Source organism: Psammomys obesus, unplaced genomic scaffold (assembly GCF_907164565.1).
Source record: "Psammomys obesus unplaced genomic scaffold, mPsaObe1.curated_primary_1811, whole genome shotgun sequence".
NCBI classification, from domain to species: Eukaryota; Metazoa; Chordata; class Mammalia; order Rodentia; family Muridae; genus Psammomys; species Psammomys obesus.
In genome coordinates, this window is record NW_026596240.1 from 1,374,982 (window position 1) to 1,401,900 (window position 26,919).

The 26,919-nt window shown below is 46.4% G+C and overlaps 1 protein-coding gene and 1 long non-coding RNA gene across 6 annotated transcripts in view; one reads left to right on the plus strand and one right to left on the minus strand.

Moving 5' to 3' along the window:
• Positions 1-696: 696 nt before the first annotated feature.
• On the minus strand, positions 697-2,229 carry LOC129668360 (uncharacterized). The gene is made up of 3 exons (XR_008718903.1): positions 2,132-2,229; positions 1,279-1,349; positions 697-1,000 (listed from the first exon to the last, which is right to left on the minus strand). It is a non-coding gene; the product is annotated as an uncharacterized LOC129668360 (long non-coding RNA).
• A 2,324-nt stretch (positions 2,230-4,553) lies between these two features.
• The window catches only part of St3gal5 (ST3 beta-galactoside alpha-2,3-sialyltransferase 5), a 49,354-nt gene continuing 26,988 nt past the window's right edge, over positions 4,554-26,919 (plus strand). The window contains exon 1 of one of the 5 annotated variants that reach the window (XM_055596336.1): positions 4,554-4,703. Coding sequence is in view for 1 of the 5 variants with exons in the window: in XM_055596332.1 (XP_055452307.1) it covers positions 4,625-4,703 (79 nt within the window). In the remaining 4 variants the exon portion in view is untranslated. The other 4 variants (XM_055596332.1, XM_055596331.1, XM_055596334.1 and 1 more) reach the window with 4 other exon arrangements.

The window sequence follows — 26,919 nt, forward strand, 5'->3', positions numbered from 1 at the left end:
AAACACTCGCACACACATGCCCTCAGAGAACACATACATGCAGAGATTAAATAAAAGAAGGCCATCGTGTGATAACAGTTATAAAATATACTAACAACAAAACACTTCTTTTTTTTCTTTTCTTTCCTTCTTTTTGACCCAGCATTCATTTCTTTTTAAAACAATACTATTATTAATTTTTTGAGCCATGGTGGTATGCGCCTTTAATCCCAGCACTTGGGAGGCAGGACAGGCAGATTTCTCTGAGTTCAAGGCCAGCCTGGTTTACAGCGTGAGTACCAGAACAGCCAATGCTACACAGTGAAACCCTGTTTCAAAAAACCAAAAATAATTTTTTTGAGAATGTTATACAATGGATCATATTCATCCTCCCTGTTCTTCCAGATCTACCTCCACAGTACTACTCACTTTTTTTTGTTTTGTTTTGTTTTCTGTAAAACATTTTTTGCAAATCTAATTTTAGGTGTTCCTTAGTCAAATACACCTGCTCCTATCTTTAATGTCTTGCATATTGTTGATCTTCATAAAAAAATTGAACCTCATGCTGATGTGTAACTAGAGCATTTTAGTACCATTTTAAGATAGTTAATGAATATTCTCTGATACATATCTAAAAAATGCATACACTACAATACTGCATGAAATATTTGCTTTAAAAAAAGATTTATTGTGTGTAGTGCGTGCTACTCTGTGCAAGCCTGTGCAGGTGCCCCGAGACTGGTGGAGCAGGTCAGATCCCCTGGAGCTGAAGGAGTTACCGGGTAGGAGCTGTAAGCTGTCCAGCTGGAGTTCTGGGAACCCTAAAGTTCCTCAGCAAGAACAGGGCATCCTCTTAACGTCGGAGCCATCTCGCCAGGCCACGAGGTAGTTTCTTATGGATGTGTTGCAAGATGGAATCCGAAACCATGAGCTTGTCATATTGTTCAGCCCATTGTCTTCGTGACGCACTGAGCAAACACAGGTCTTTGAAGGTTGAAGGTCATGATACATCACCCAGTTGCTGTGTTCATTAATAGTACTGTTAAGCTCAGCAGAAAAAAAAAAGAATCCTTACATGCTAAAACAACAACAACAAAACCCCATTACACTCATAGGGATTCACTTTTTATTGACAACACATGGTTAATGATTTTCCTTAAAGATATAGCATTACTTAGCTTATTTTCAAGAAAGTAACTTTCAATTACTTTAGCCAGAGTGCCGTTGTCAGCTGCCTTTCTCAGGAATGAGTGGTGCTCAGGGGAGGTAGGGGGTGGCTCAGGCAGGAAGAGTACTTACTGTGAAGTTCACTAGTAATTGCTGGGCACCTGACGGGGAGACTGCTGGGATTTGGTGGCCGGAGGATTTACCTGACAAACAGCAAAATTCCAATTTGTTTAGGAGATCCTGCCTAAAACAGGTAAGATGGGAGTGAGAGCTTCTGTGGGCACACTTGTGGGTCTGTATACATGCCCACAACAAACACACTATTAAAGGAATTTTTAAAAATGTTTTTTTCTGGCTGGAGACATAGCTCAGCAAACAGCTGGCCAGGCTGGCCTCGAACTCACAGAGATCTGCTTGCCTCTGCCTCCTGAGTGCTGGGCTTAAAGGCGTGTGCCACCACACCCAGCTTATACTCAAGGATCTTTAAAACAAAAAGGATTTTATTTTGTTTGTCTGAGTGTTTTGTCTGAATGTGTGTCTGAGTACCACATGCATATAGTGCCCAAGAGGCCAGAAGAGGGTTCTGGATCCCTAGACCTGGAGTCACATGGCCACAGCCCCACAAGCCCCTCTTGATAATTTGGTGCTGTGATTTGTTTTGTTGTAGCAGGGTCTTATGTCCTCACACTGGTTGTGTAGCTGAAGATGACCTTGAACTTCTGATCCTTTTGCCTCTACTTCAGAATGCTGGGGTTCCATTCATGTACCATCCCCCTCAACTGGCTATGTTATCTTGATTAGTGATGGGCAGTTTTGTTTACCTTTTGTATCATGAGGTTATTACATGATAGTTTTGATTCTCTAGACACTCAGGAGGCCACAGACCAACTATCTCTCTCTCTCTCTTATTCTCTCTCTCTATATGAATATATATGAATAAATAAAAGATAACTCACTTATAGAACCAACAGTGAGACAAACTTACCTAAACTGGATATTGCCACACACAAGGGGAGAGCGGGAGGCTGTCATAACACCCATAATTCCTCTCCTCAGATTAACTAAAGTAGTAAGCATATGGTAAAAGTGAGTTTAGGAGGCTGTGGCAGCTGTCTTTGATTTGTTAATAGTCCTCCTGTGCGCTGTCCGAAGTCTGGAAGGGTCGGTCTCTGATGCCAGCCAGTAACCCTTTGAGATCTAGTTAGTGGCTGATTCTACTGTGTTATCTGCGGACTTTGGGAGACTTTGTTATCTTCCTTCACTAAGCGTGAACCAGGTGAGTGAGCTCATGAATGCTTAACCAGATGTCCAGTGAGGCTAAGAGGCAGAGTCCAATCTTATCTTTTGTTGCACCCAATTTATACCTATCTTTGCAGGTCAAGGTTTGCCCAGCTCCCAGGGCAGTCGTTATTGCTAGGAGGGTGGGGCTCCATGCAGGGAGATGTGAGAGAGACCAAAGATGTCAGGAGCATCTGATCACACAGGCAGGCCCCAGAAGGGGGTGCAGTGCTCCACATTCTCTTTGCAGCTGTTGCCACTCCTTGCCAGCTGCTCTGTCTGACCAGCCTCGGCCAATCCACTGGCTTTTAGGCTGCCATATGTCAAGCTTTCTTCCATTTTTCTTCCCTTTCTAGAATATTCCCAGTGTCCTCACTTTAAAATCATCCAGATTTACTTTTTTGGATAGCCATGAAAGTAGAATCCACCTGCCCTATTCTTGCCTATGTTTTTACTCCTGGCATTGACTACACAGAAGGCACCCCTCATACCCCCAGGCTTCCTTCCCTACTCTCCACCCTGGGGAAAGAACAAAGATGTGTCAGTTGCTCTGAGCCGAGCTATTGAAAAAAAAAAAAAAAAAGCCTCCAGTCTAGGATGTTCCTCTCAAAAATGAGAGGGTGTTTTTTGTTTGTTTGTTTGTTTGTTTGTTTTTGTGAAAGATATACACCATGCTCAGTGGATCCGGGAGAAAGGAGTTCTAACCCCTTCCTGCTTGTGCAGCCTGACCAGCTGTGGTAAAACCCTGGCCCAACTCTCCCTGTAAAGCTTCAATTTTCTCAGCTGACACAAAGGCGTAAGATCTATCATGGGACCCTGAGCAGCCTCAAAAAGGAGTTTGATATGCAGTAACCAAGAAAGTCAGAGCTGTATCTTGGAAACGCCTCCTGACTTCAGACGCCCCTTTGTGGTTAAATGTTCTTGAGGCTGAAGGCGAGCGGTTCCAGTACAGCAGAGACTAAGGCACCAGGGCATTTCCCAACACACATGTGCACTTACCAAGGGTCCCCATCCTCAGAACTTGGCTTCATTATAATGCCATTTACTTTGTGGTTTGGATTCCCTTCTTGTCGGCTTTTTTAGAGGATCATGGGAAGAAATACCCTAAAAGGGAGATCCAGTCCAGTTTTTGGCATCTTTAACGGCCCCAATTTGAGATTTACTGTTTTTTTTTTTGTTTTTTGTTTTTTTTAATTGCATGACGTTTCCTTTTCAGAATAAGGTGGGGGAGGCGAGGGGGTCAGTAGTTTTCAGACAAATGGATTTGAGTGCTCCAAGCCCAGGTTCTGATCCAGCTTCTGCCCCCGAATGCCCCCAATTGACTTAAAAGCTGTTCACCCCCACCCCATCCCAGACTTCATTTCCCCCTTCTGTTAAAAGAAGTTGGTTGGCTTGAGTAACTAGCACTGTGACATCCATCTAGCCCAGTGGTCCTCAACCTTCCTAACGCTGTGACCCTTTAATACAGTTCCTCATGTTGTGCTGACTCCCAACCATAAGAATATTTTCATTGCTACTTTATAACTGTAATTTTGCTACATTTCATAATGTAAATATCTGTGTCTTCCAGTGGTCTTAGACTACTGTGAAAGGGTAGTTTCACCCCAGGTTGAGAACCGCTGGTCTAGCCTGTTCTTGGGTTTGCCTCGTGGGACTCAGGAACCCAGGACCAGTAACTGAAGACCAGTGAGCTGCTGGTGAATAAAGCACGTGAATAAAGCTGGTGAATAAAGCACGTCAAGCCCCTTCATTCCCTGGCTGTGCGATTCCTAACTGGATGCTCATTCAAAAGCCCCCAACCGGTCCAGAGCTTCTTTGCTTCCCCGGAGCGCCTTCCACCACCTAATCAGGCGCGAGCTTGGAGAGAGCTGGGGAGGGCCCGAGGCGCGGGGCACCCACGTCCCAGGCCGCCTCGCGCCCGCGCCGCTTACCGGCTGGAGACGCCCCGCTCCCCATCGCACTAGTGGACGGAGGGGGCTGCCCGCTCGGAGGCGGGGCCTCTGTGCGGCTCCGCGCGTCCTGATTGGCCTCCCGCGTCCTCGTGACGCGCGACCCCGCCTCCGCCCCCACCCCGCCCCCTCCTCCGCAGTGGCGCGGGGGAGCGGACAGTCCCGGGGCTGAATGGGCGCGATCGCTGCGCGGGGGGAGGGCTGGGGCGCGGGGCCCGGGGCTGGCGGCTGGCCAGCGCTCGTTCCCTAGCATGCGCACGGAGGCTGCGGGCGGCGCGGAGCGGAGGCCGCAGAAGCCGCGAAGGCAAGCAGCGGCACCTGCCTGCCGAGGTACGTGGCGCAGCCCCTGTCGGCGTAGCGGACCCCGGGGAACCCAGGCACTGGCCTTTGCCCACGCACATGCCAGGCCGAGCGGCTCTTCCCCAGCGTGCGACGCCAGGCGCGCCCGCGAGGGGACGCGGGCGGATGGTCGCGGCCCGGGGCCCCCTGCGGCCGGCGCAGGTGTGGACGCGCGTGGCTGGTGAGGACGAGTGGCAGGTCCAGCCGGGGTAGCCTTCTTCCATGCCTCTCAGTTCTGGGTTTTTAATTCATTGCTGGAACCTTCTGAGCCGACAGAGCTGAACTGACTCCGTGTCGCCCGTGACTGTCTTGGGAACCTTCTGCAGGGTCACTGGAGGCTTGCGAACCCTCCCGGTGCATCCATGTAGGTAGGCGTGCGGTGTGAGAGTGGGTAGATTTCTGCCGCTAGAAATTTGCTGCTGACCTTCCCCGCCCCCTCTCTGCGGCCAGTCCTGCGGAGGAGACTCGTTGGGGGGACTGTTTTGGTTCCTTGGAAATTTTCAGCTGTGGCCTGATGAGGGGTTGCGTTCTTTGTGCACTTGTTTGTTTTTCTTTTTGTTTTGCGGGGGTGGGGGTTAGAGAACATTTGGTAGAACCCCAGTGAATCGAAGCGAGCTCCAGTCACCACCCGACACCAGTTGGATGACCTTGGCAGACACTGATCCTCCTGTGGTGGGCTCGCTCTCCTGGTCTGTAGTGGAAAGCTTAATCTGCTGATGGCTGAGGTCTCTTTCAGGCCAACGGGTTTGCGGTTGTAACTAACCATATAAAAGAGAAATCTGCAAAATCACTAGCTGACTTTGAAATGAAAATTTTATACCTCTGTCTTAATTCAATCTTAGTTCATATATATGGCCTTTGCAAAATTAAAAGGAGGAAAAAGCAGGTGTGTGTATTGTGCTTTTTATGGTACTGATGGGCTGCAGGTTCCTTCAGCCAGGGGCTGTGCTGGCTTTTAGACTCACAAAGGAAGGAGACTCACACTCATCTCTGCCCTCTGGTGTCTAGCCAAGCCTTCCCTTGGTTTATGACTGTAAATACTCTTCTATCTGCAGGCAGACAGGCATGCTGGAGCTGGGAAGAGCGATCTTTGTTGAATGAAAGGACCGGAAAGGACAGATTTTGGTTTCATTTGTGTAATTCCACATCCTGGCAGCTCAGAGCTGTGTCTTTCTAGCTGCAGAGCTGGGAATCATCTGACTTCCGAGTGTGTGGACAAGAGAGTTAATAGGACCTTACAGAGCACTGTAACCAGACCGGCGGGTGTCTTGACCTCATGTCTGCTGTGTGGTTGATGCCATTTCTGTACGTGGCAGGTGGAAATTCTTAGGGTTTGATAGTGTTTTCCTTGAGACTTGAAAAGAAATGAAGGCGATGATTGGCAGTATTGATGCCTTTTTTTTTTTTTTTTTTTTTTTTTTTTTGCTTGTTGGTTGATTGGTTTGGTTTGAGTTTTGACATGGGATATCACGTAACTCAAGCTGGCCTTGTATTCACTGTGTGGCTGAAGCTGGCTTTGAACACTGATCCACTGGAACAGTGATCCACTGATCCACTGGAACAGTGCCAACATGCCTGTCTTAACAGAGTAGGATGAGAAGGCGTGATGAGGCTTCTGGAAGATGGGGTGCTGGGGGCGGGCAGGAAATTCTAAAAGCACATGTTTATGATGACTCTGAAAGGTCATTCAGTTTGACGTACCCTGATAATTGCCCCACGTCATTAAGGGGTTAAGTGTTGAACGGGTGGGGACTACCTACGAACACCTGTGAACACCTGTGCTTGATTGCCACCTCCGCTTCTGCTTCCACATGGGGCCACCACAGCATCGGTGAATTGACAGCTACCCCTTGAGTCATTAATGCTGTGCTGGGTAGTTTTTAATGTCAACTTGATACAAGTTGGAGTCATTTGGGAAAAGAGAACATCAATTTAAAGATGAACGCTTCTACCAGATCGCCCTGCAGGCAAGCTTTTGAGACATTTTCTTAATCAGTGACCGATGGGGGGAGGGCCCTGCTCATTGTAGGTTGTATAAGAAAGCAGGCTGAAGCTGGGAGTGGGGGTGCAGGCCTTTAATCCCAGCTCTGGGGAGGCAGAAGCAGGTGGATCTCTGTGTTCGAGGCTGCCTGGTCTACAAAGTGTGCCTAGGACAGCCAGGGCAGAGAAACCCCATCTTGAAAAGCAGGGTGAGCAAGCTATGGAGACCAGCCGGCTAGCAGTGGTCCACCTCGGCCTCTGTGTCAGCTCCTGCCTTCAGGTTACTGCTGTGTTTCGGTTCCTGCCCTGATTTCCCCCAGTGATGGACATGGGTGTGAAACTGTAAGCTGAAATCAAACTCTCTCTTCCCAGCTGCTTTTTGGTCATGGTATTACAGCAATAGAAACACTAACCAAGAGATGTGGGAAGTAGAAAGATGGTCCCCGTCCACACCCATCCAGCTCCAGAGGAAGGTTTTATTCTGCGCTGTCTGTGCAGCCAGGAGGATGGTCGCCCCCTCTAACAACGTGCTCCATGGTGCTGGTCTAGCGGGGAAGGTTTGGCAGAGAAACAACTCTGAATACAAACCATAACTGCTGAGGATGCTCCAAGGATCGGTGTGGGCAGTGTGAGTTAGCAGAGGCCTCCCCTGGAGGGGTGGAGATTCACAGCCCCCTGTGGAGGAAGCCAAAAAACCTCCACATTTAGAAATGTGTGTACATTCAGGGAAAATTGAGGTACCTAAAGCGTATTACCAAACAGATTTCCTATTACACATGTGCCACACTCAGGTCAAGGAACAGAACACACCAGAACCTTTGTCTCCAGTCACTGCCTTTGCACTAACCCTGGCCTGACTCGCTTCTCCTACACTGTGCATAAATGGAAACCCACGCTGTGTGTCTTCTTTTGTAAGCACTAAGTGATAGAGGCCTCCCCAGGCCCCTGTAGTTGGAGCATGGTCACTGTTGTTGCCAATGGTGGTCGTCGGGTGTGGTTAGTGCAGCTTATCTGTGGTCAGCTGTGGACTGAACGATGAGGCAGCTTCCAGTGTTTGTCTGCCCCAGACAGTGCTGCTGTAACTGCCCTAGTGCCTAGTTTTGGTAAAGTGTGCATGCATTTCTGGGATTTTGTACTGAGCAGTAGGCTTACTGGGTTATGGGCTTATTATGGGTTTGTTATTCACTTTGGGGAGCCCTAGGCAAGGCTGTTTTATTCTAGTCTTAGAATTAACTAATGAGGACGACAGTTTCCAGATGATGGTGCTTGCGTTGCTTTTACAGTAGTGTAAGTGTTTGCCTGCCCCCTGCTCTGTATGGCCTCAGGATGAGCGGGCCTGCAGGCTCTAGGCTGCCCTTGGGTCTGAGCACAAGGCAGACTGAGCTAAGTCAAGCTCTGAGCTTCAAGATCCTCTTGAAGTTAAGAGTGCCTCTAGTCAAACTGCTCAGTTTGATCTTAGTCTCCACCCATCTTACTGCAAACAAACCTCCACCTAGCCATGATGCTTCTATTTGACTTACCTGTATGAAAGGCCTTTTCCTTACCTGAGTCTTTGAGCCAAACAAAGCATTTTTACACTTCATTTACAGCAGGGAAAATACCCAGGAGTAAATTTTTGGATCATGAACCAACTCCTAAACCTGTGCATTCTCTTTTTCTTCTTCTGACTTAATAACACCTGGGATTGTGATAGTTTAGTATCGTATGATTGGGTTTGGTAGGCTCAACAAACAGCACTGAAAAGGTCTTCTTTAGGAAGAGCACTTTTTTAAAACATTGAAGCCACTTTTAAAATTATTTATGTATTTACTTATGTTTTTAGTTTAGTTTTTGTTTGTTTGTTTTCAGGTAAGGGCTCATAAAATCCAGTCTGACCTTGAATTTTGGCTCCTGCCTTCCCTGTTAAGTGCTCAGATTACAGCCATGTGCTACCAAACTTGGTTAGATTGTTGTAAGACTGTCATTTTCATAATGGCAGGCAAGTGTGTGTGTGTGTGTGTGTGTGTGTGTGTGTGTGTGTACAAATACATACATACATACACATTTATGTGTATAAAACCAAGCAGAGACAGAGTTTCTGTTGGACACAGAGAATGTCTCCTTCCTGGCTGTCTTTTCTCCACTTCAACCTCTGCTATTTCGTCCTCTTCTATCTTGTTATTCACCCCTTTTGTGTTTCCCCTCTCTTTATCTAGACTGGCAGGCAGCAGTTGGAGAGGACAGAGTGGCCTCTGGTCTTCCCTCTCTGTTAGCCACTTTCTGTAATCGTGATCTGCATCAGCTGGGGTGTATCTGCTGCACGGCTGCCACTTTACCTTCCTCCTGTCTCCTGCTCTCCACTGGAGCTAACCTGAGCCATAAATGTCATTTAAAATTTCTAGCAGCCTACCTGTAAAGGTGAAAAGAAACTGGCAGGAACTAGAGAGACGGCCTAGTAGAATGAGAGCTTGCTGCTCTTACAGAGAACTGGTCTTCTATTTCCAGCACCCACGTCAGGCAGCCCAGCCCTGCCTGTAGCTCCAGCTGCGGGTGATGAAGTGCCCACTTCCTGTCCCTATGGACACATGCGCTCACATGCCCATGCCCACATGTGCTCACATGCCCATGCCCACGCCCACATACGATGTGAAGAGTAAAAATAAGGGGCTGGCGAGTGGCCCAGTGGGTGGAGGCCTTTGCTGCCAAGGCTGAGTTTGAGCCTCAGGACCCACATGCTGGAAGAAGAGAACTCACAAAAAGCTCTCCACGTGTGTGACCTCTGCTTGCACACCATGGCACATGCGCCCCACACATATATTCATCCACACACAGAGACACACACTCACAATAAAAATAAAATAAAAACAACAACAATAATAATAACAATAATCTTTTAAAAGTTAAAAATAAACAGGTGGATTCAAGTTTTCATTTCTTCCATCAAGTTTAGAAGGTACAGACTTCAGAACTCCCATGCACCTAGTGCCACAGTGGCCAACCAGAAGTGATACAGTTATGAATACTTGATAGTCTGTTAGTCATACTGAGTCTTCAAAGCCTGCTCCCCAGTCCCTGTACTGTGAAACATGAGAAATGGCTTTCTCATTCTGTTCTCACTCATTGTAGAACTGTTGTGTAGATCAGATTACTTGATTTCGCCGTAGCCCCCCGAGTTCGGTACGGTTATCCCTGCCATTTTGTAAAGGAGGTTATTGAACTGAAAAAAGACTTAAGACGTTCCAGAGGGCAGGGCTAGGATTCAGACCCAGGCTTGGAGGTGGTAGATGAGGCCATTGTTTCCATGTCTTTGCAGCCAATAATGTATTCCCATACGGTCAGAACTGCTGCCATTGCTCTGAGGTGGCCGAGGTGGTTCTGTCTAGTTTAGGCCCCTTCCCCGGGCTGCGTCATTGTTTCCCTGGGGCTCAGTGGCCTTCTCTCTCGGCTTGCCTCATGAGGGGATGTCTCTATCTCTAGTCCAGGCTTAAGAGAGGTTTCTGCAACGTCCACTTCCACCTAGAAAATCCCACGTATTCCTCTGGGATAATTTCAGCACCCATGGTAGGGGCAGGTCATTTCTCTGTCAGCCTCGGAGCACTGTCCCTCTGGGCTGGACCCTTCAGACACAGTGCCCTCAGACGTCCCCCACCAGTGGTGACATCTGCCACCCCACCTCGCTGCAGCTCATATTCAGACAGCGACAGAGAAGCATTCCTTCTTGAGGGGAGCATTTTTAAAGGGTCTGTGCCCCACCCCACCCCCGGAAAAAACAAACTTTTGTCACACTTCCCCCTAGTGTCCAGCACACAGTGCAGGAGCGAAGACCTGGAGATAGCTGCACTGGTGGCAGATGTGCTGGTCTGTGTCTGTGCTTTCATTCGTTCGTTCGTTCATTCATTCATTCATTCATTCATTCATTTTTAAGGTGGGCTTGTAAGACCTTTGAAGGAAAGGCTGGGTTGTGCTGCTTCTTGCCGTATGTCCATATATGTGCTCAGTGTATGACTGAAACCTGTTATGTCTTTTTGGGAGTCTGCCCAAATGCTGGCTTAAAATCTTTTGCCAAACAAGATTGGGCCCCTTACCATTTCATAATTCCTTCCCTGAGGGACTATGGGTAATTAAAGGCTGCTGGAGAAGGGGTGTCATTTTCCTCAGTGGCATAGCTACTGGTAAGCTGACTTTGTTGGGGCAAGAAACACTGATCACACCTAGTGGACCACACACAGAACAGGACATGCAGGCTCGAGGGACATTCATCAAGAAGGGCTTCAGTGGGAGGGGGAGGAAAACAGGCATTAAAATGACTAAAACTCCTTACATAAATGTATGAAACTGTCAACATTAAGTGTCTGAGTTGGGATTTCTATTGCTGTAAAGACACTATTATAAACTCTTAAAAAGGAAAACATTTACCTGGGGCTGGCTCACAGTTTCAGAGGTCTAGTCCATTATTGCCACGGTGGGAAGCATGGCAGCATGCAGGCAGGCATGGTGGTGTGTAGCCAAACACGGTGCCAGAGAAGGAGCCAAGAGCACTACATCTGGATTGGCAGGCAGCAGGGCCTGGCATGAGCATCTGACACCTCAAAGCTCACTCCAGGGATATACAACTTCCAACAAGGCCACACCTACTTCAGCAAGGCCACACCTACTTCAACAAGGCCACACCCACTCCAACAAGGCCACACCTCCAATAATGCCACTCCCTATGAGTCTGTGGGGGGCATTTTCATTCAAGTCACCACAATAGGAAAGTTTTGTACAAAACAAAACAAACAAACAAAAACATGAAAGAAAAAGAAACAAAAAAAGAAAATTCTGTAAAAAAAAAAAAAAAAGTAATTTTTTTGTTGAAGTTAAAAGGATTCTTGCCATGCATGGTGGTACATGCCTTTAATCCCAGTACTCTGGAGACAGAAGCAAGCAGATCTCTGTGAGTTTGAGACCAGCCTGGTCTATGTAGTGATTTTCAGAATAGCCATTGCTATGTACAGAGACATGCCTCAAAAAACAAAAGATAAAATATGTAAATGAAAAAAGGGTGCATTATTGGGTGTGAATTGATGTGCATTGCTCATTCCTCTCACAGACTTCAACATGTGTTGCTGGCTTCAGAAGAAGGAGCATGCTTGGCTTGTTCTGAGTTGAGCAGGCCTGAGTGGATTCCTCCTTTTGTCAGAAATTTAGGACCTAATATCCAAAGGCAGCCTATGTAATACATTCACTTCTCTCCTTTGCTTCTGGAATGGTTCTAGTTGTTGGCCATCTTTGGAACAATTGATGAAATCCCAGTCCTTTGTTACGGGCCTTCATCCTCAGTGGAATTTAGATAAAAAAAAAAAAAAAAGCTAATGGAGACAGCTTAACCTTGTTCAGAGGCTGACGAAATATAAATAAGAGCGTTAGCATGGGCACCATGGGCTGTAGGAAAGGGTCTTTCCAATCTTATTTCCACTGTCAAACATTCTCTGAAGTTTCTAACTTTGTAAAAATAGGAGTTCAAGGCTGGGGAGATGGCTCAGTGGGGAAGAGAGCTTGCTGTGCAACTGTAGGGCCTGAGTTCAGAAACTGAGCACACATAAAAACTGCAGACTAGCTGCAGTCTGGTTACCTCAGTGTTGTGGTTGGGTCCTGGCAGGAGGCTGGCTAACAAACTGGAAAGCATAAGACAGACAACATTAGAATAATAGAGCAATAGACACCTCTGTCTTCCTCTGGCCTCTTGAGAGCCTGTATGTGTGTGCCTGCACGCGTGTGCAGAACAGGACAATAGTACTTTTTCAAGAACGAAAACTATTTCCTGGGTAAAGCAAATTAGAATCCTAACCACCATCATGCCAGAGGAGGAGACAGAATCACAGTTGAACCCCTCAGCGTTGCTCATTAAAACAAACAAACAAACCAACAAACCAACAAAGAGAAAACAAACACATGCATTGGTGTGACTGGATGTCAGCAATCTGGATCCCTCGTCTCTTCTTGCTTCTGGGTTTCTCAGGAAGTCTCTAATAGACACGGATCAACTAGTACAGTCTCGGGGCCTAGCTAGGGGCCTATAGTTTTCTTTCTTTTATAGATTTTTAAATTCTGTATTTTGTGTACGAGTGTTTGACTGCATGTATGTATGTGTACCATGGGCATGCCTGGTCCTCACGGAAGCCAGAAGAGGACCTCAGATCTTCAGTTACCGATTGTCATGGTTTGCCGTGTGGGTGCGACCAGAGTCCTCTAAGAGAGCAACAAGCGCTGTTAACCACTGAGTCGTCTTTCCAGTTTCTATCTAGTTTCCTTACTAGACAAGAGTGAGCCTGAATTGAGGCTTCTTGAAGTAAACCTGGAGGAGCCCAGGTGCTAATTCACCTTCGCCAGCCCTGGTCTGACAAGTCTTATTTCTGAGGTGTGAGTGCAGCCTCACCTGACAGACAATTTATCCTTTTCTCTACCAGTGGCTAGAAACAAGCAGATTTGTTGAAAAAACGGGTCATTTCTAGATGTGGTGGTGCTGAGAATTGTCTCCACACGCTCATATATTTGGATGATTTCTTAGTTCCCAGAGGGTAGAACTGTTTAGGAAGGACTGGGAGACATGGCGTTGCTAGAGGGGGTGAATCACCAGGGGTAGGCCCATGCCAGGCCCAGTTTCTCTCTCTGCTTTCAACTTGAGGATCAGGATGTAAGCTCCCAGCTACTGCTCCAGCACTGGGCCTGCCTGCTGGCTGCCATGCTTCCTGTGTGATAGTCATGGTCTCACCTTCTGAAACTGTAAGCAGGTAAATGCTTTTTAACATTAAGGTGTCGTGCTCTATTGCCTCTTCACAGCAATAGAAAAGTAACCAAGGAACTAGGTATCTCCCATCAAGCCGCCAGTTAATTCACAAAGAGAAGAGAGCGGCTGACTTATACCACCTTGACATAACCAACTTCACATGCGATGTCACCAGTGCCAGGCCAGGCCAGCACCAAGTGCCTCCTGACACTGCTGAGCAGAAAATACAGCCTCCCGCCGTGCAGCTTTGGCCCCAGTGCAGGACTGCAGACTGATTGTGAAGAAGCATCAGTCTCAACTGGCCAGAATTCTGCAAAACGCGTGGCCTGTACTTTAAAAAGTCAAGGTCAGTAGAGATACCAGAACTCCTTCAGATTAAAGAAAGCCAAAGATACATGACATTGGGCCTCACGTGTGACCCTGGACTGTGTCCTGGCAACGGGAAAAAACATTTTTTGTTGTTGTTGCTGTTTTTGTTCAAAAGTCATCACCTGGACCTACTGGAGGAATCCTCTTGAGGCCTTATATTAGATTCTAGTTTTGAATCAGTGTTCATGCCCTCACATTGATCATTATACTGTGCTTGTGTAAGAAATGACTTTGTTTCTAGGAAAACAATATTCAGGGTGTCACAGTGCCTCCACCTTGCTCCCAGGTGTTTAACTAAATTTTGCAAGTCATACACTAACAGAATGGCAACACATACGTTAACCATGGGGTGGGATATCTGGGTGAAGGGTAGATGAGAGTTCTTTTATTGTCCTTGCAGCCTCTCTCTAAGAACAAAACTGTTTCAGAAAGCAACATGGACATCTCCACAGCCTCCAAGTCGCAGTGCTGTGACCTGGTGACAGCAGAGGCTGCGACATGGCTGCATCTTCTGTGGGCATTCCTGCTCATTTCCTGTATTGTTGAATGTTCCTCAGCAACTGTCCCTCCTGACCTCTGCAAAGGCCAGAATCAAGACCTAGTCTCTGCTGGCTTCAGAGTTCTTCCTGCTCTGCCCAACATTGCTGCTGTTGTAAGAGGCTTCCTGGCTTGTGGCTGTCCTCAGGAGCATGTGCTCAACCAGCCCTGAGTACCCCTCTTCCCATGTCCGGATTTAAACTAGACCTACCACAGTACTGCCAGAGACGTTTCCCATGCAAACCTTGAAGTGTAGTTAAACCCAAATACACATCTGTACACTGTAAAATGCTGTGGTCCAGCCCTCAATAGCAGATCAGCTACAAGCCCTAGCATCTGCCTATTAAAGATGGATATGCTCGCTTTGTGGCATACACTTGTAATCCCAGAACTCAGGAGCCTGAGCAGGAGAATCCCAAATTTGAGGTCAGTCTAGACTACTAGGGAAGATTACTGTCTCAAAACAAGACCTACAAAGCAAAAAAGTAGCCACCCTCAAATGCCTTGAGAGAACCCTTGAGTTGTACATCATACTAGAAATCACACACTTCTGAAAGTAGAATTTTTTATTAATTTTTGAGAACTTCATAATGCATACAGTGTACTTTGATAATGCCCCCAATTCCTCCCCCTGTTGGGGGTTGGCCTGGTGCTATGTATTCTGATGGTAGTTACTGGCCCCCAAGATCTGGTCTTGCCAAGAAGAGCACATTCTCATGTACACCTGTCCCTGTTGTGTAAACCTTGCCCCACCTAATTTAAAAGTTCGTTGGCTAATAAAAATTTGGCTAATAGAAACTTGGGATTTGGCAGAAGAGAGGGAAGCAGAGTTTGAGGTTCTGAGCCCTGAGGTCAAGGGGAAGAGGAGAGAGAGGTGCAGGAGGGAAGAATGGAAGGGTTCCAGACAACATAATAACACAAATACTTGGGACCTTGGATAGGAAGAAGATAGATTGATAGTGGGAAAATAGATTAGTTATGTTTACTTCTGTGCTTAGCTTTGAATGTATTGGAGTCACAATGTGTGGTTATATGGGGAAATTATTTATTAATAGATAAATAAGGATTTACTAAGTATATGACTGAATATTAATTATTAATACTCATCAACATCCCCAAAGCTTCTCCCATCCTTCCCCCTCCAGACTGATTTCAGTTTATGTTGTCCCCACCCCCAACCTTTTAAAATCCACTTTAAGGAACCTTGTGTATTTCCAGCTGGGTTCCTCTGTGGGAAGGTAGTGGTGGGGCCCAGATCTTGGATTCAAAGGAGAATCTCCATGTTGCGGCTTGTAACAATTTGTGGGTGGGTTGGCGCATGCCTCTCTCTGTAGTGTTCCTCTCAAACTGCAGAGCGCCAGTGGGCAGGGGAAGGAAGACTGTGATTGGCATTTTTGTTCCTCTTTTCTACCTTTCCTTCCCAGGGTTCACTTGCCAGAACCTTTCCCTTCCCTACCTTCAGGGCTGTCTGCCCTCAAGCCCAGCCCATAGTAAACATTGGTGCGATACCTCTCTCTCTCTCTCTCTCTCTCTCTCTCTCTGTGTGTGTTTGAACTTTAAAAAATCTCCCCAACTCTTTCCTTTTTGGGGGTCTTTAATCTAATTTCTGTTTATTCTTGTTTTCTTTCTTTCCCTCCAGATGCCAACATTTTAGCTCCTATCCAGCCAGCCAAGCTGTCTGCTGTTCTTTGGAAAGTTAGATGAGTGAGGATTCCAATGGCTCAGGAAGTTAGAAAATCATAGAAAATTTTTGCCGAACCCTGTTTTTGGCAGATTAGTAAACTGAACTTCAGCCGTAACTTGGCCCACATCAAACTGACAAATAGTTGAGCACTTTAACTCTTCCCTGTTTTCTTAGGAAGGTGGTGGCATCAACAGATACGGTTGCTTTTTGTCCCAGGCATACCCCCACTGGCATGTGGGATAGTCACTGATCTGTTTGCCTACCCCACCGGCAACTGACATTTAAGGGGTTTTATTTGTACAGTCTGGACACTTAAACATCCAGTGAGCTGAGAGTAATAGCACACGCCCTTACTCCCAGCACTTGGGAGGCAGAGGCACTAGATCTCTAAATTGAGAGGCTAGCCTGGTCTACATTGTGAGTTCCAGGACAGCCAAGGCTACACAGAGAAACCCTGTCTTGAAAAACAAAAAAATGCCTACTGGGTGGTGGTGGCACATACTTTTAATCCCAGCATTTGGGAGGCAGAGGCTAGCAGATCTTTGAGTTGCGGCCAGACTGGTCTACGGCACAAGTTCCAGCGCTACACAGACAAATCCTGTCTCAAAAAAACAAAAACAAGACCAAAAAAACCCAAAATAGCAAAAATAAATAACAAATAGGAAAGAGACATTCAGTGGTGGTTTTATTTGGACGATTACAGGTGACTTTGGGTGCACTTTCAGTGTGATCCAGTTGCAAGCTGGTGGTCAGTGCATTCAGTCAGTCCCTTCAACCAACCAATGCTTGGTAAGTGCCTTTCTCACACTGGCGGGCTTAGGATCCTGAGTTAAAACAGTGAACAAACTGGACAGAACCCTCACTCAGGAATTTCCTATGTTAGTGTGGGGAGTAGGCAAATAGACTGATGTTTCTCAGTGGCAGTCTCTCCACTGCAGGGAAGCCAAGCAGTAGAGCAGATGAGCAGGTTGTGGGCTGAAAAGCTGTTTATCAAGGGCCTTTGGTAAACATGAGAAGGCAGGAAAGCCAGGCCCCGAGGGAGTAACTGCTCCTAGGCAAAATCCTGGAGAGGCACTGTCTGTGCTGTTAGTTCCCTTTTTGTTTTGGAGAATAAATGTTTTTAGAGACTATTTCAAGCATTCAGAATTCATAATATTTTAAAGTTGTAAAGAGCAAGGAGTTGAGTGATGGTCATGATGACACCCTGACCTCAGGGGAATCTCTACTGGTGTGGATTTAAAGACTTCCCCCAGGATCAGGAAGGGTTAATCAGCCTGAACAAGTAGGGCACTGATTTCCAGAACAATGGTTTTGTTCTTCATTGAAGACAGACCGTTACATCTTGGCTCAGTTTGTAGAATCTTGGCAGCCTTCAGGCTGAAACCTGTTCCCCCCATGAGTTTATTTCTGCTGAAAAGCTTGCTGAAAAGGAGGATTTCTTTTTAAAGAGCTGTACCCATACTATATGAGGGAACTTGCTTGAAAATGGGCAACCTTATCTAATCCTGCCAGGTGGTAGGTTCTGGGCATGAAGTGTAGGAATTTTTGTGCTTTATTGCCTCATGGTTCTTGTTTAAGGTCAGGTTGCAAAGCCCTGGCTGAGATAAAAGGGAGGGGAGGCTATGTGTACAGATTCAGCTCAGAAATTGTTAGGTGAAACCTCAGCCACACTTCCTGTGGTTTTGGTACCATGGGGGAAACTTTGTACTTGTGTAGGTCAGATGAGGACCTGCCCACCCTGTGGGGAAAGGTGTGTGGAGTGAGATAGGTGAAGAGCCCAATGTAAGTCATTTGGATCTGGGGGGCGTGCTTCCCCCTCAGCCATACACTGCTGTTGGCCTGTTTGTTTAGCCTACCTCTGTGCACACTGACTGCCATGTTGATAAACCAAGACCTCTTGAAATTGTGCTGCTTTCTGGTCTCAACACAGATTAGATGCTGAAATGCAGGTGTTGTTAGTTTCAGTTCTTGGTTTCAGCCTTGCATTTAAGTCTAATTACCCTTCATGACTTTCAAATGAGGCAGTTAATATGTGTGATAACTATCCCAACAATGCCAGGGGGCTTCTATCTCCAGGGACATATGGCATCATCTAGGGACACTTAGAGATTATTATTTTTTTTATTTATTGAAACAGTGTGTTGTAGGTGACGATTAATATTTTCTATTGTTTATCTTTTATTAATACTGCTATTAGTTCTAAACCGCTGTATAACCAAATCACCACACAGAGACTAGGATTTATTTAATTAACCTAGAACACAATGCTGGGCAATAGTTACTCCATCCTAAACCTCCAAGCGCTCATAGTCTCCTAACATTTAGATTTCTCACATATATATATACTTGCTTTGAGTGATATATTAGGTCCAGTCCATTTCTCCACATCGTTCTAAGATCTCTCTCCTGCCTCTGTTCTCCCAGCCTCTTCCCCTTTCTATCCTCCGCCTTCCATCTTCCTGTCCTCTGGCTCCTCCCTCTCTTCCTGCTTCCTTTTCCTTGCTCAACATTGTGGCTAGCTGTTTTATTTTGGCATGTTTACACAAAGTTGAGGCAGGTGATGCTTAGAATAAATATCACAATGCAATGTCTGGATTGAAACCAGAGAGTTGGGGAGAGAAATCAGCATTTGAATGAACAAGAGTAAGGTGTATACATTCCACAAGAACATTATACCAACAACAGTGTGTTTATGTGTGCACATGAATGCCATGGCAGGAGTTTGGAGGTCAAAGGACAACTTTCGGGGAGCCTGTTCTTTCACCATGTGGGCCTGGGGATCGAACACAGGACTTCAAGCTTAGAAGTAAGTGTCTTTACCTAATGAACCTTCCTGCTGGCCCAAGAGATATTTTAAAATAAGATTAGTTATTGATTATTTATTTTATGTGTATGTGTGTTTGCCCATGTGAGTTTGTGTGTGTCATGTTTGTGCAGGTGCCCATGGAGGCCTGAGCACATTGGATCACCTGGAACTGGAATTACAGGTGGTTGTGAGTTGCCTCCTATGTGTGCTGGGAACCAAACCCAGGTCCTCTGAAAGAGTGGTAAGACTCTTATCAGTGGAGACTTCTCTCTAGTCCCACAGAGGCATTTTTGATTGACACAGAAGGAGCAGAAGGAGGGATGGTTTGGAGATCTGGCTGAACGTCCAATGGTAAATGAAGCCTGCGAAAGACCAATTGAATACCTTGTCTCTGTCTTCACAGGCGAGACTTCTGAGTAAGCTGTGTGTGTTACACTGCTAAAGCTAGCCTGTGGTTAGCTGTCTAGATTGTGCTGGGGATGGAATTCACTTGGGCAAGGAAGGGTAGATCAGCGTCTGGAATGAGAAGAAAGTTATGGGTAAGGCACAGGGCTGCTGTGCCCAAGTGAGGCTCCGTGAGGTTTACCACATGTTTTACCACACGTAAACAGAGGAAAGTCACTCAGTAAAACTAAGTAATGGACCTGTCATCTCACGGTTACTTTTCTGTGATTAGAGCAGCTGAAGGACACTTCTAACAAGAGTCCCTCATTCATTTTTATCTACTTTTAAAAACTGTTCGTTTTGATTTGGGTTTTTGAGACAGATTCAGGCTGGCCTTGGGCGCAGTGTAGTATAGCCTAGGCCGGCAGCATCATACTTGCAGCAATCCTTCTGTCCCAGCCTCCCCAGTGCTGGGGTTACAGGCGTGTGCCGCCACATGCAGCTAGTGTTACTAACTAGCGTTCTGTCCCACATGGCACATTAGATAGCTGTGTTTGTTCATTCTTTGTCCTTTCATCTGCGTTGTTTCTTTTCCCTGACCTAGCCCATAGTAATTGCTGTTGAATTCTCTGTGTCTGTATTTTTTAGTGTGTGTGTGTGTGTGTGTGTGTGTGTGTGTGTGTGTGTTTTAGTTGTACATGTAAGTAAGCTCATGTAGGACTTGGGTTTCTTTGTCCAGTTTATTTCACTCAGCATGGTGTTCCCCTTGGGCCTCCATGTTGAAGCAGACAGGAAGCATCTTTGTCCATCATTGCCTCAAGCTGCCTCTCTCTTTGGGGTGAGGATACAAGAGTTTAATTTGGAACTTACTGTCACCTGTTGCAGCCCGGCCCCTGCTTGCTAAAGGAGTGCTGCCGATCGTCCTGCCTGGCCACGGACAGCCTTAGACTGCTCTGCTCAGTGCAGACACCACTGCCGGACGGCCAGCTGTCCAGACGGCCTGACAGCTGTCCTTGAGATAATGTTACTCTCTTGGCCAGTTGGTTTCCAGAGTAGGGAGTCAGCACTGTTTTGTCTCTGTGTCCTTGCCTTGTGTGTTGGCAGGACCAGTGAAACTGACAAATTACCCTTTCATGTAGAGACATCAGGGGTGCTATGGTGGCCCTTCCTCCTGGGTTAAGCAATGCAAAGAACATTTTGTCCAGAACTAGTATTCAGCTTAGATGATGAGAGTTCCAGAGTTATCTAAACCTGACAAAGCTACAGATTTTCTCTTTCACTTTCTTTTGTTTGTGACAGATTCTCACATTGTACCCCAAGTAGGTAACTCATGGTAATTCTCCTGCCTCTGCCTCCTGATTGCTGGGATTGCAAGTATGAGCTACCACACCTTGCATAGATTTTTTTTCTTTCTTAATATCTCCCCCCCCACACACACACACAACTTCCTCAAGGTAGGTTTTTTCCCAAGTAAAGTCTAAGCATTGCTCTTCCACACTGGGATTTTATCAGTGTAGGATCTTTTATCTCCCTCATCCAAATAGCCTTAGATCCTTATCTCTTCTAGACTTCCCTGTTTCCTTCCTTACTGCAGAAACCCAAGCCAGCAGCATATGAAAAGCCCCAGCCAGCTCTGCTAGGGAGGCCCTAGCAGCTCTGTCGTTAGGGTCACTATTGCTGTGATGAAACACCATGACCATGCTTCCTGTCTGCTTCAACATGGAGGCCCAAGGGGAACACCATGCTGAGTGAAATAAACTGGACAAAGAAACCCAAGTCCTACATGAGCTTACTTACATGTACAACTAAAACACACACACACACACACACACACACACACACACACACACACACTAAAAAATACAGACACAGAGAATTTATTTCACTAACATTTTCACATCACCGTTCATCATTGTATTAGTCAAGGTTCTCTAGAGTAACAGAATTTACAGACTAAATTCCTCCCTTCTATGCATAAATATGTACATACATATAGGGGATTTATTAGACTGACTTACAGGTTGCGGTCCAGCTAGTCGACAGTGGCTGTCTATGAACAGAAGGTCCAGAAATCCAGTAGTTGTTCAGTCAGTGAGGCTGAATGTCTCGGCTGGTCTTCAGTATACAGAAATAGGCCCTAATGCTGGTGAAGAAATGGACTTGCTAGCAAGATGTGACCAAGCAGGCAAAGAGCAAAACCTTCCTTCTTCCATGTCCTTATATAGGCCTCCTGCAGATGGCCTCACCAGATTAGAGGCTGGTCTTCCTACCTCAAAAGATCAAAAGTGGATCTTCCCACTTCAAGTTAAGCAAAAATTCCTCACTGGTGTGCCCCATCTGGGAGTTTTAGTTAATTCCAGATATAGTTAAGTTGATAACCAAGATTATCATCACAGTCATCAAAGCAAGTCAGGAGAGGAATTCACCAGGCAGGAGTCTGGAGGCAGGAGCTGAGGCTGAGGTCAGGGAGGAGTGCTGCTTAATGACTTGCTCCCCATGGGCTGCTCAGCCTGCTTTATTATAGAACCCAGGACCACCAGCCCAGGGATGGCGCCACCCACAATGAGCTGGGCCCTTCCCCATCAATCACTAATTAAGAAAATGTCCTACAGGCTTGCCTACAGTCCAGTCTTATGTAGGCATTTCTCAGTGAGGCTCCCTCCTCTCAGATGACTAGCTTTTGTCAAGTTACATGAAACTAGCCAGCACAGACCCCCAATGTAATGAGCCTGTGAGACAGCAGAACTGTCAGGAGCAAAATTAAGAGACATTTTTGGTGATAGTGACTGGGCAACGCCCTTAAGGCATCGAGAGCTTGTAAGACAGCAGAGCTGTCAGGGTCAGATTAGAAGATATTCTTAGTGACAGTAACTAAGTAGCACCCTTAAGGCATTAAGGAGTGAAATTAAATAATATCAGCTGATGAGCAGCTGGTGTGTGTGTGAAAGAGTAGAAGGCTAAATGATGTTTTAGAATAAAGTATAGAAATTAAAGTAACGCCCTTAAGGCACTAACTAATGAAATTAGGTAATGCCAGCCAATTAGCAGCTGGTGCGTGTGAACGAGTGATAAGCCAAAGCTATGCCCTAAGACATGTATAAAAACTGGAGCCTGTGCCCACTCGGGCACAGCAGGTCAGACTCTGGTGAGTACGCCGAGAGACAGCCAATACTCAGCCTATTCCCAAACGGCTGTTTGAAAAGCCCAGACCACCTTAACACACCGGCCCTGAAAGGACCACCTTATCAGACCAGCCCTGGAAGGCGGCTCCAGAGCAACCGCAGCTTCCTCTGCATCTGAGGCCTGGCTGGAGCAGAGAAGCTCCGAGGCCTATCAAGTCATCAGAAGATGCATCTGAGGTCCGGCTGGAATTTCGAAGTTCCGGGACCTAGAAGACAGCCGAAGCCAGAGGCAAAAGTGTCCAAGCCCGTACCTGTGGCCAGGTTGTATTCCCCATAAGATGTGTAATGTGCCATGCAATTCTTAGGTATCTGTGTGATTGGTGTGATTAAAGCAGCTTTCAAAAATCATTCTGGCGTTGGCTTTTATCAATACCTTGCCACCCTTTGTGGCCTCGGTTAAAGTCCTCCGGCATAATCAAGCGCTCCTGACCCCCAAACTACCTTCTTCCTGCCTGCACTGCATGCACTCCAGCACCATTCTTTGCTGGCTGTTCTGCAGCGTTTGCTCTTACCTCCACAGTAGCGAGGGCTCTGGGCTGAGCTCATTAGCTTCATGTGCCCGGTTCACAGGCCAACCCCGCCCCCTCACTGCCGCTGGAACTGTGCGTTTGCACAGTTGTCCCTAGGAACTTTAAGGTGCACACTCAGGGCTGGTTTTTTCTCTGCGGGAAGCAGGTAAAGCAGCATGGCCCACTTGTCACTATGACTGGTGACAAGCTTGATTTCCAGAACCCACATGGAAGGAGAGAACTGAGTCCTTCCTTCAAGCTGTCCCATGATGTAATTTTTTAAAACATATAAAGTTTTAGTACATGATTTATAAATATATTTTATAAGTGATTATATATATATATGTATACACACACACACACACACACATCTCGTGGCCACATACCTTTAATCCTAGCACTTAGGCGGATGAAGCAGGTAGGTAGATCTCTCTGAGTACAAGACTGCCTGGTTTTTAGTGAGTTTCAGAACTACATTTTAGTGAGTTTCAGGGCTACCTTGAAAGACCTTGTCTCAAAAAATGCAAAACAAACTATATGTACATAATTGGAATTACATAGCGTGTGATATTTAGGTTTCCTGTAACCTGAATGATAAAATAAGATATAAATAGTAATAAATTATAGCAATGTGGTATTAGTATCAGTAGTAATTTTCTTGTACGTCATTGGTTCAGAAAGCTTCACTGTTAGTCATTCGTTTTCCATCCTGTAGAAATAGAGCCCCTGCTCCCTCTTGTCTCCAACTGCCTTTTGTGATATATGTATATACATATAACATAGTTGGCCTGGTAAAGATTGGCTAAATTAAAAAAAAAAAAGATTTACTTACTTCTTCAATGTATGTGGGTACTTTGTCTTCTTATACATCTGCACACCAGAAGATGGCATCAGACAGTTGTGAGCTGCCATGTGAGTGTTGGGAATTGGACTCAGGACCTTCAGAAGAGCAGTGCTCTTAATCACTGAGCCATCTCTCCAGCCCGGCCAAATTTTCTTTAAGGTAAAATATTCTACATAGGGACTAGGAGTGCCCCCCTTCTTTAAAGAGTAATTTTTACCCCCCACTTCTTTTTTCCTCCCCCACAGGCGTGCGCATGTGCATGTGTGTCTGCATGACTGCATGCAGTTACCTGAGGAGGTCAGGAGACAGTGTCAGAGCCCCTGGAGCTGAAGATGCAGGCAGTTGGGAGCCCTCTGACTTAGGTGGTGGGGACCGAACTGGGGTCCTGTAAGAGCAACAGTGTTCTTTGTTATCTTCCTTCACCAGAGCTTTAACAAGGGTTTTCTTATTAAACATATAGGCTCTAAAAAAATCCATTACACTTGTGTACAAACTGAAAAATGCCTTCAAAGATCAGCCTTTTCTAAGTGAAGTGCTTAGTGAAACTATAAAGTAGAGGCTGTGGCCCCATAGCCTGAGGAAGGATAGGGTTAAATTGATATGCCCTGGGGAGCCAAGTACTTAGGAGAAAGAGTAGGAAACCAGGAGGGAGCCTAGCCTAGAGACTAGCCTAGGAACAATAGGCTAGTCCTGAGGAAACTGTGTTCAAGTGAGGGACACAGACAAATTATATTTTTTAAAAAAAGTCTGACTAGCATGTCCCACAGAGCAGAAGGACAGTGTCTGTATGGGCAGGTGCATAGAGGCAGTTCCTGCCGGCAGGTGGGAGCGTAACTCTAGTGCCTGTAATTCTAGCTCAAGTATTTCCACATTATATATGCTAATTGAACGGACTGCTAGCCGTTGAATTGTTCATGTCATAATTATGTTTCTGTTACTGTGATAAAATGCTCTTGATAAAAGCAACTAAGGGGAAAATTTATTGTATTGTATTACACTTACTCCTCCAGGGGTGGGGCCTGCATGCCATGGCCCACGTTAGAAGTTGCCGGTGGGCAACTTTGGGGAGTCAGCATTCTCCTTCTACCATGTGAGTCCTTGGGATTGGACCCAGGTCATCGTGCTTGACCTCAAGAGCCGTTACCCGCCATCTCATCAGCCCAGAAGGGGTTCATTAGTGCCCACAGTTCCAGGCTACAGCCTGTCCTTGCAGGGAAGTCACAGTGACTGGGGCTGGGGACCCTAGACCGCAGTGTATCCATAGGCAGGCAGAGAAGCACACAAGTCCATGCATGCTTGTGCTCAGCTGCATTCTGCTCTCCTGGTGATCCAGGGACCCTGGCCTAGCGAACGGTGCCATCACCACGGCGTCTTTCCACGTCAGTTACCATAATCCAGTTAATCCCCGCAGACATGCCCACATGCCAGCATGATCTAATCTCATCAGTGTGACTTGAAGACACTTCGCTTTTAAGGTACCCTTACCCACAAAGTCTCATGTTAATATAGCAAACTTGCCAGCTTGAACGATCCCTGTGTCTTTAAAAATTCCAGCATTTTAAGAAATATAAAGTCTCTTCATTGTGACTTCTATAAAGAAAAAAAAAAATCAAGCTATATGTTGCTACAAAACAAACATTTTCATTTCAAAATGGAAGGATGGCACAAAACAGTCCCACCAAAACAAAATTGAAATCCACCAGGAAAAACACCAAACCTTGCAGGAACATGTCGGTCATCTAGAGCTCCTGGTGAAATCTGCCAAGCTCCAGTGGGCTTGGAGATGCCTGCCACTCCAGCTCTACTACCTCAGCACATGGGTTCTTCCTGAGGCTGGCTAATTCCATGTCTGTAGCTCTCCTCGACTAACGTTCCACGGTCCTGACAGCCTCAGTGTCCTTAGGGCTCTGAAACTAAGGCTTCACAGCCTCACGCGATGATGTTTCTGACGTGTCCTGGCCTCACTGGAGGAACGCCTCAGGCCCGCCCTAGAGTGCCTAGCCTCAGTTGCTTTCCATGTCTCCCTCAGTCTTGGATCCTTTTATCCTTTCAACCCCGGTACCATGTGGAGGATGGTTTGACATTGCCAAGTTTTGATATCAGCTTGAGGTGTGTGGGCAGGCCCCCGTTGGACCTCAGATGTACCAGATGTGTTGACCCTGAGAAACACTTCAATATGGTCTCAACCTCTGCAGTAGTGCTGATCTGTCGGCGACAGCCAGAACAGTTGGGTGCCAATTATCACAGGACTGCCTGCACTGGCAGCTGCCCAGGTCTTGACACAGACTTTTACTAATACAGGAAAGCTTGGCCACCTTGTTCTCAATGGCTCCTATAACTTAAATTAGCCCCTTCATACTAATCTATGTTCTGCCGCGTGGCTCCTCAGTACCAGAACATGTTTCTACCTCCTTGTCTGGTGCCTGATTCTGGGTCCCACCAGAGACCTTCTCTTTCCGGAGTCCCACCTGTTCTCTCCTGCTTAAATATTGGCTGTCAGTTCTTTACTGAACCAATCCGAAGGTGTTGGAGGGAGTGTTACAAAATACAATGCAGCTGTAAGAATAACAATACCAGGGGCTGGAGAGATGGCTCAGTGGTTAAGAACACTGCCTGCTCTTCCAAAGGACCTGGGTTCAATTCCCAGCACCCACATGGCAGCTCACAACTGTCTGTAATTCCAAGGGATCTGACACCTTCACACTAATGCACATAAAATAAAGTTAAATAAATAAAAATGTTAAAAAAAATACCAATACCAAATACCAATACCAAAGTCTGGCCTGTACTCAGCTTTCTGCTGGCACAGAGCTCAGCTTTTGAATAATACCAGGATAGGTTTACACAGTGCACAAGAGCTTATCTCAACACAGAAGACCACCTTTCTGCCTTGAAAGTTCTGCCAAAAACTTAGACTGTTATCTTTAAATTTAACTTCTCTCGAAGATTCTCAGGCCATGGGATAAGTAAAGCCAGATTCTTGGGTGAAATGTCACACCTATGGCCCCTGCCTCTGTCCCTTCCATAAGCTCCTGAGCCAGGCCTTCACTGTCTTCGTATTTATTGGTGCCTGTGTCAGCCAAACTCCACTGGAATAGCTCCTAAGCTGCTGCCAGCCTTTGTTGCCCGCCTCTGCTCACCGGCTGAACATACTGTAGTGTTTG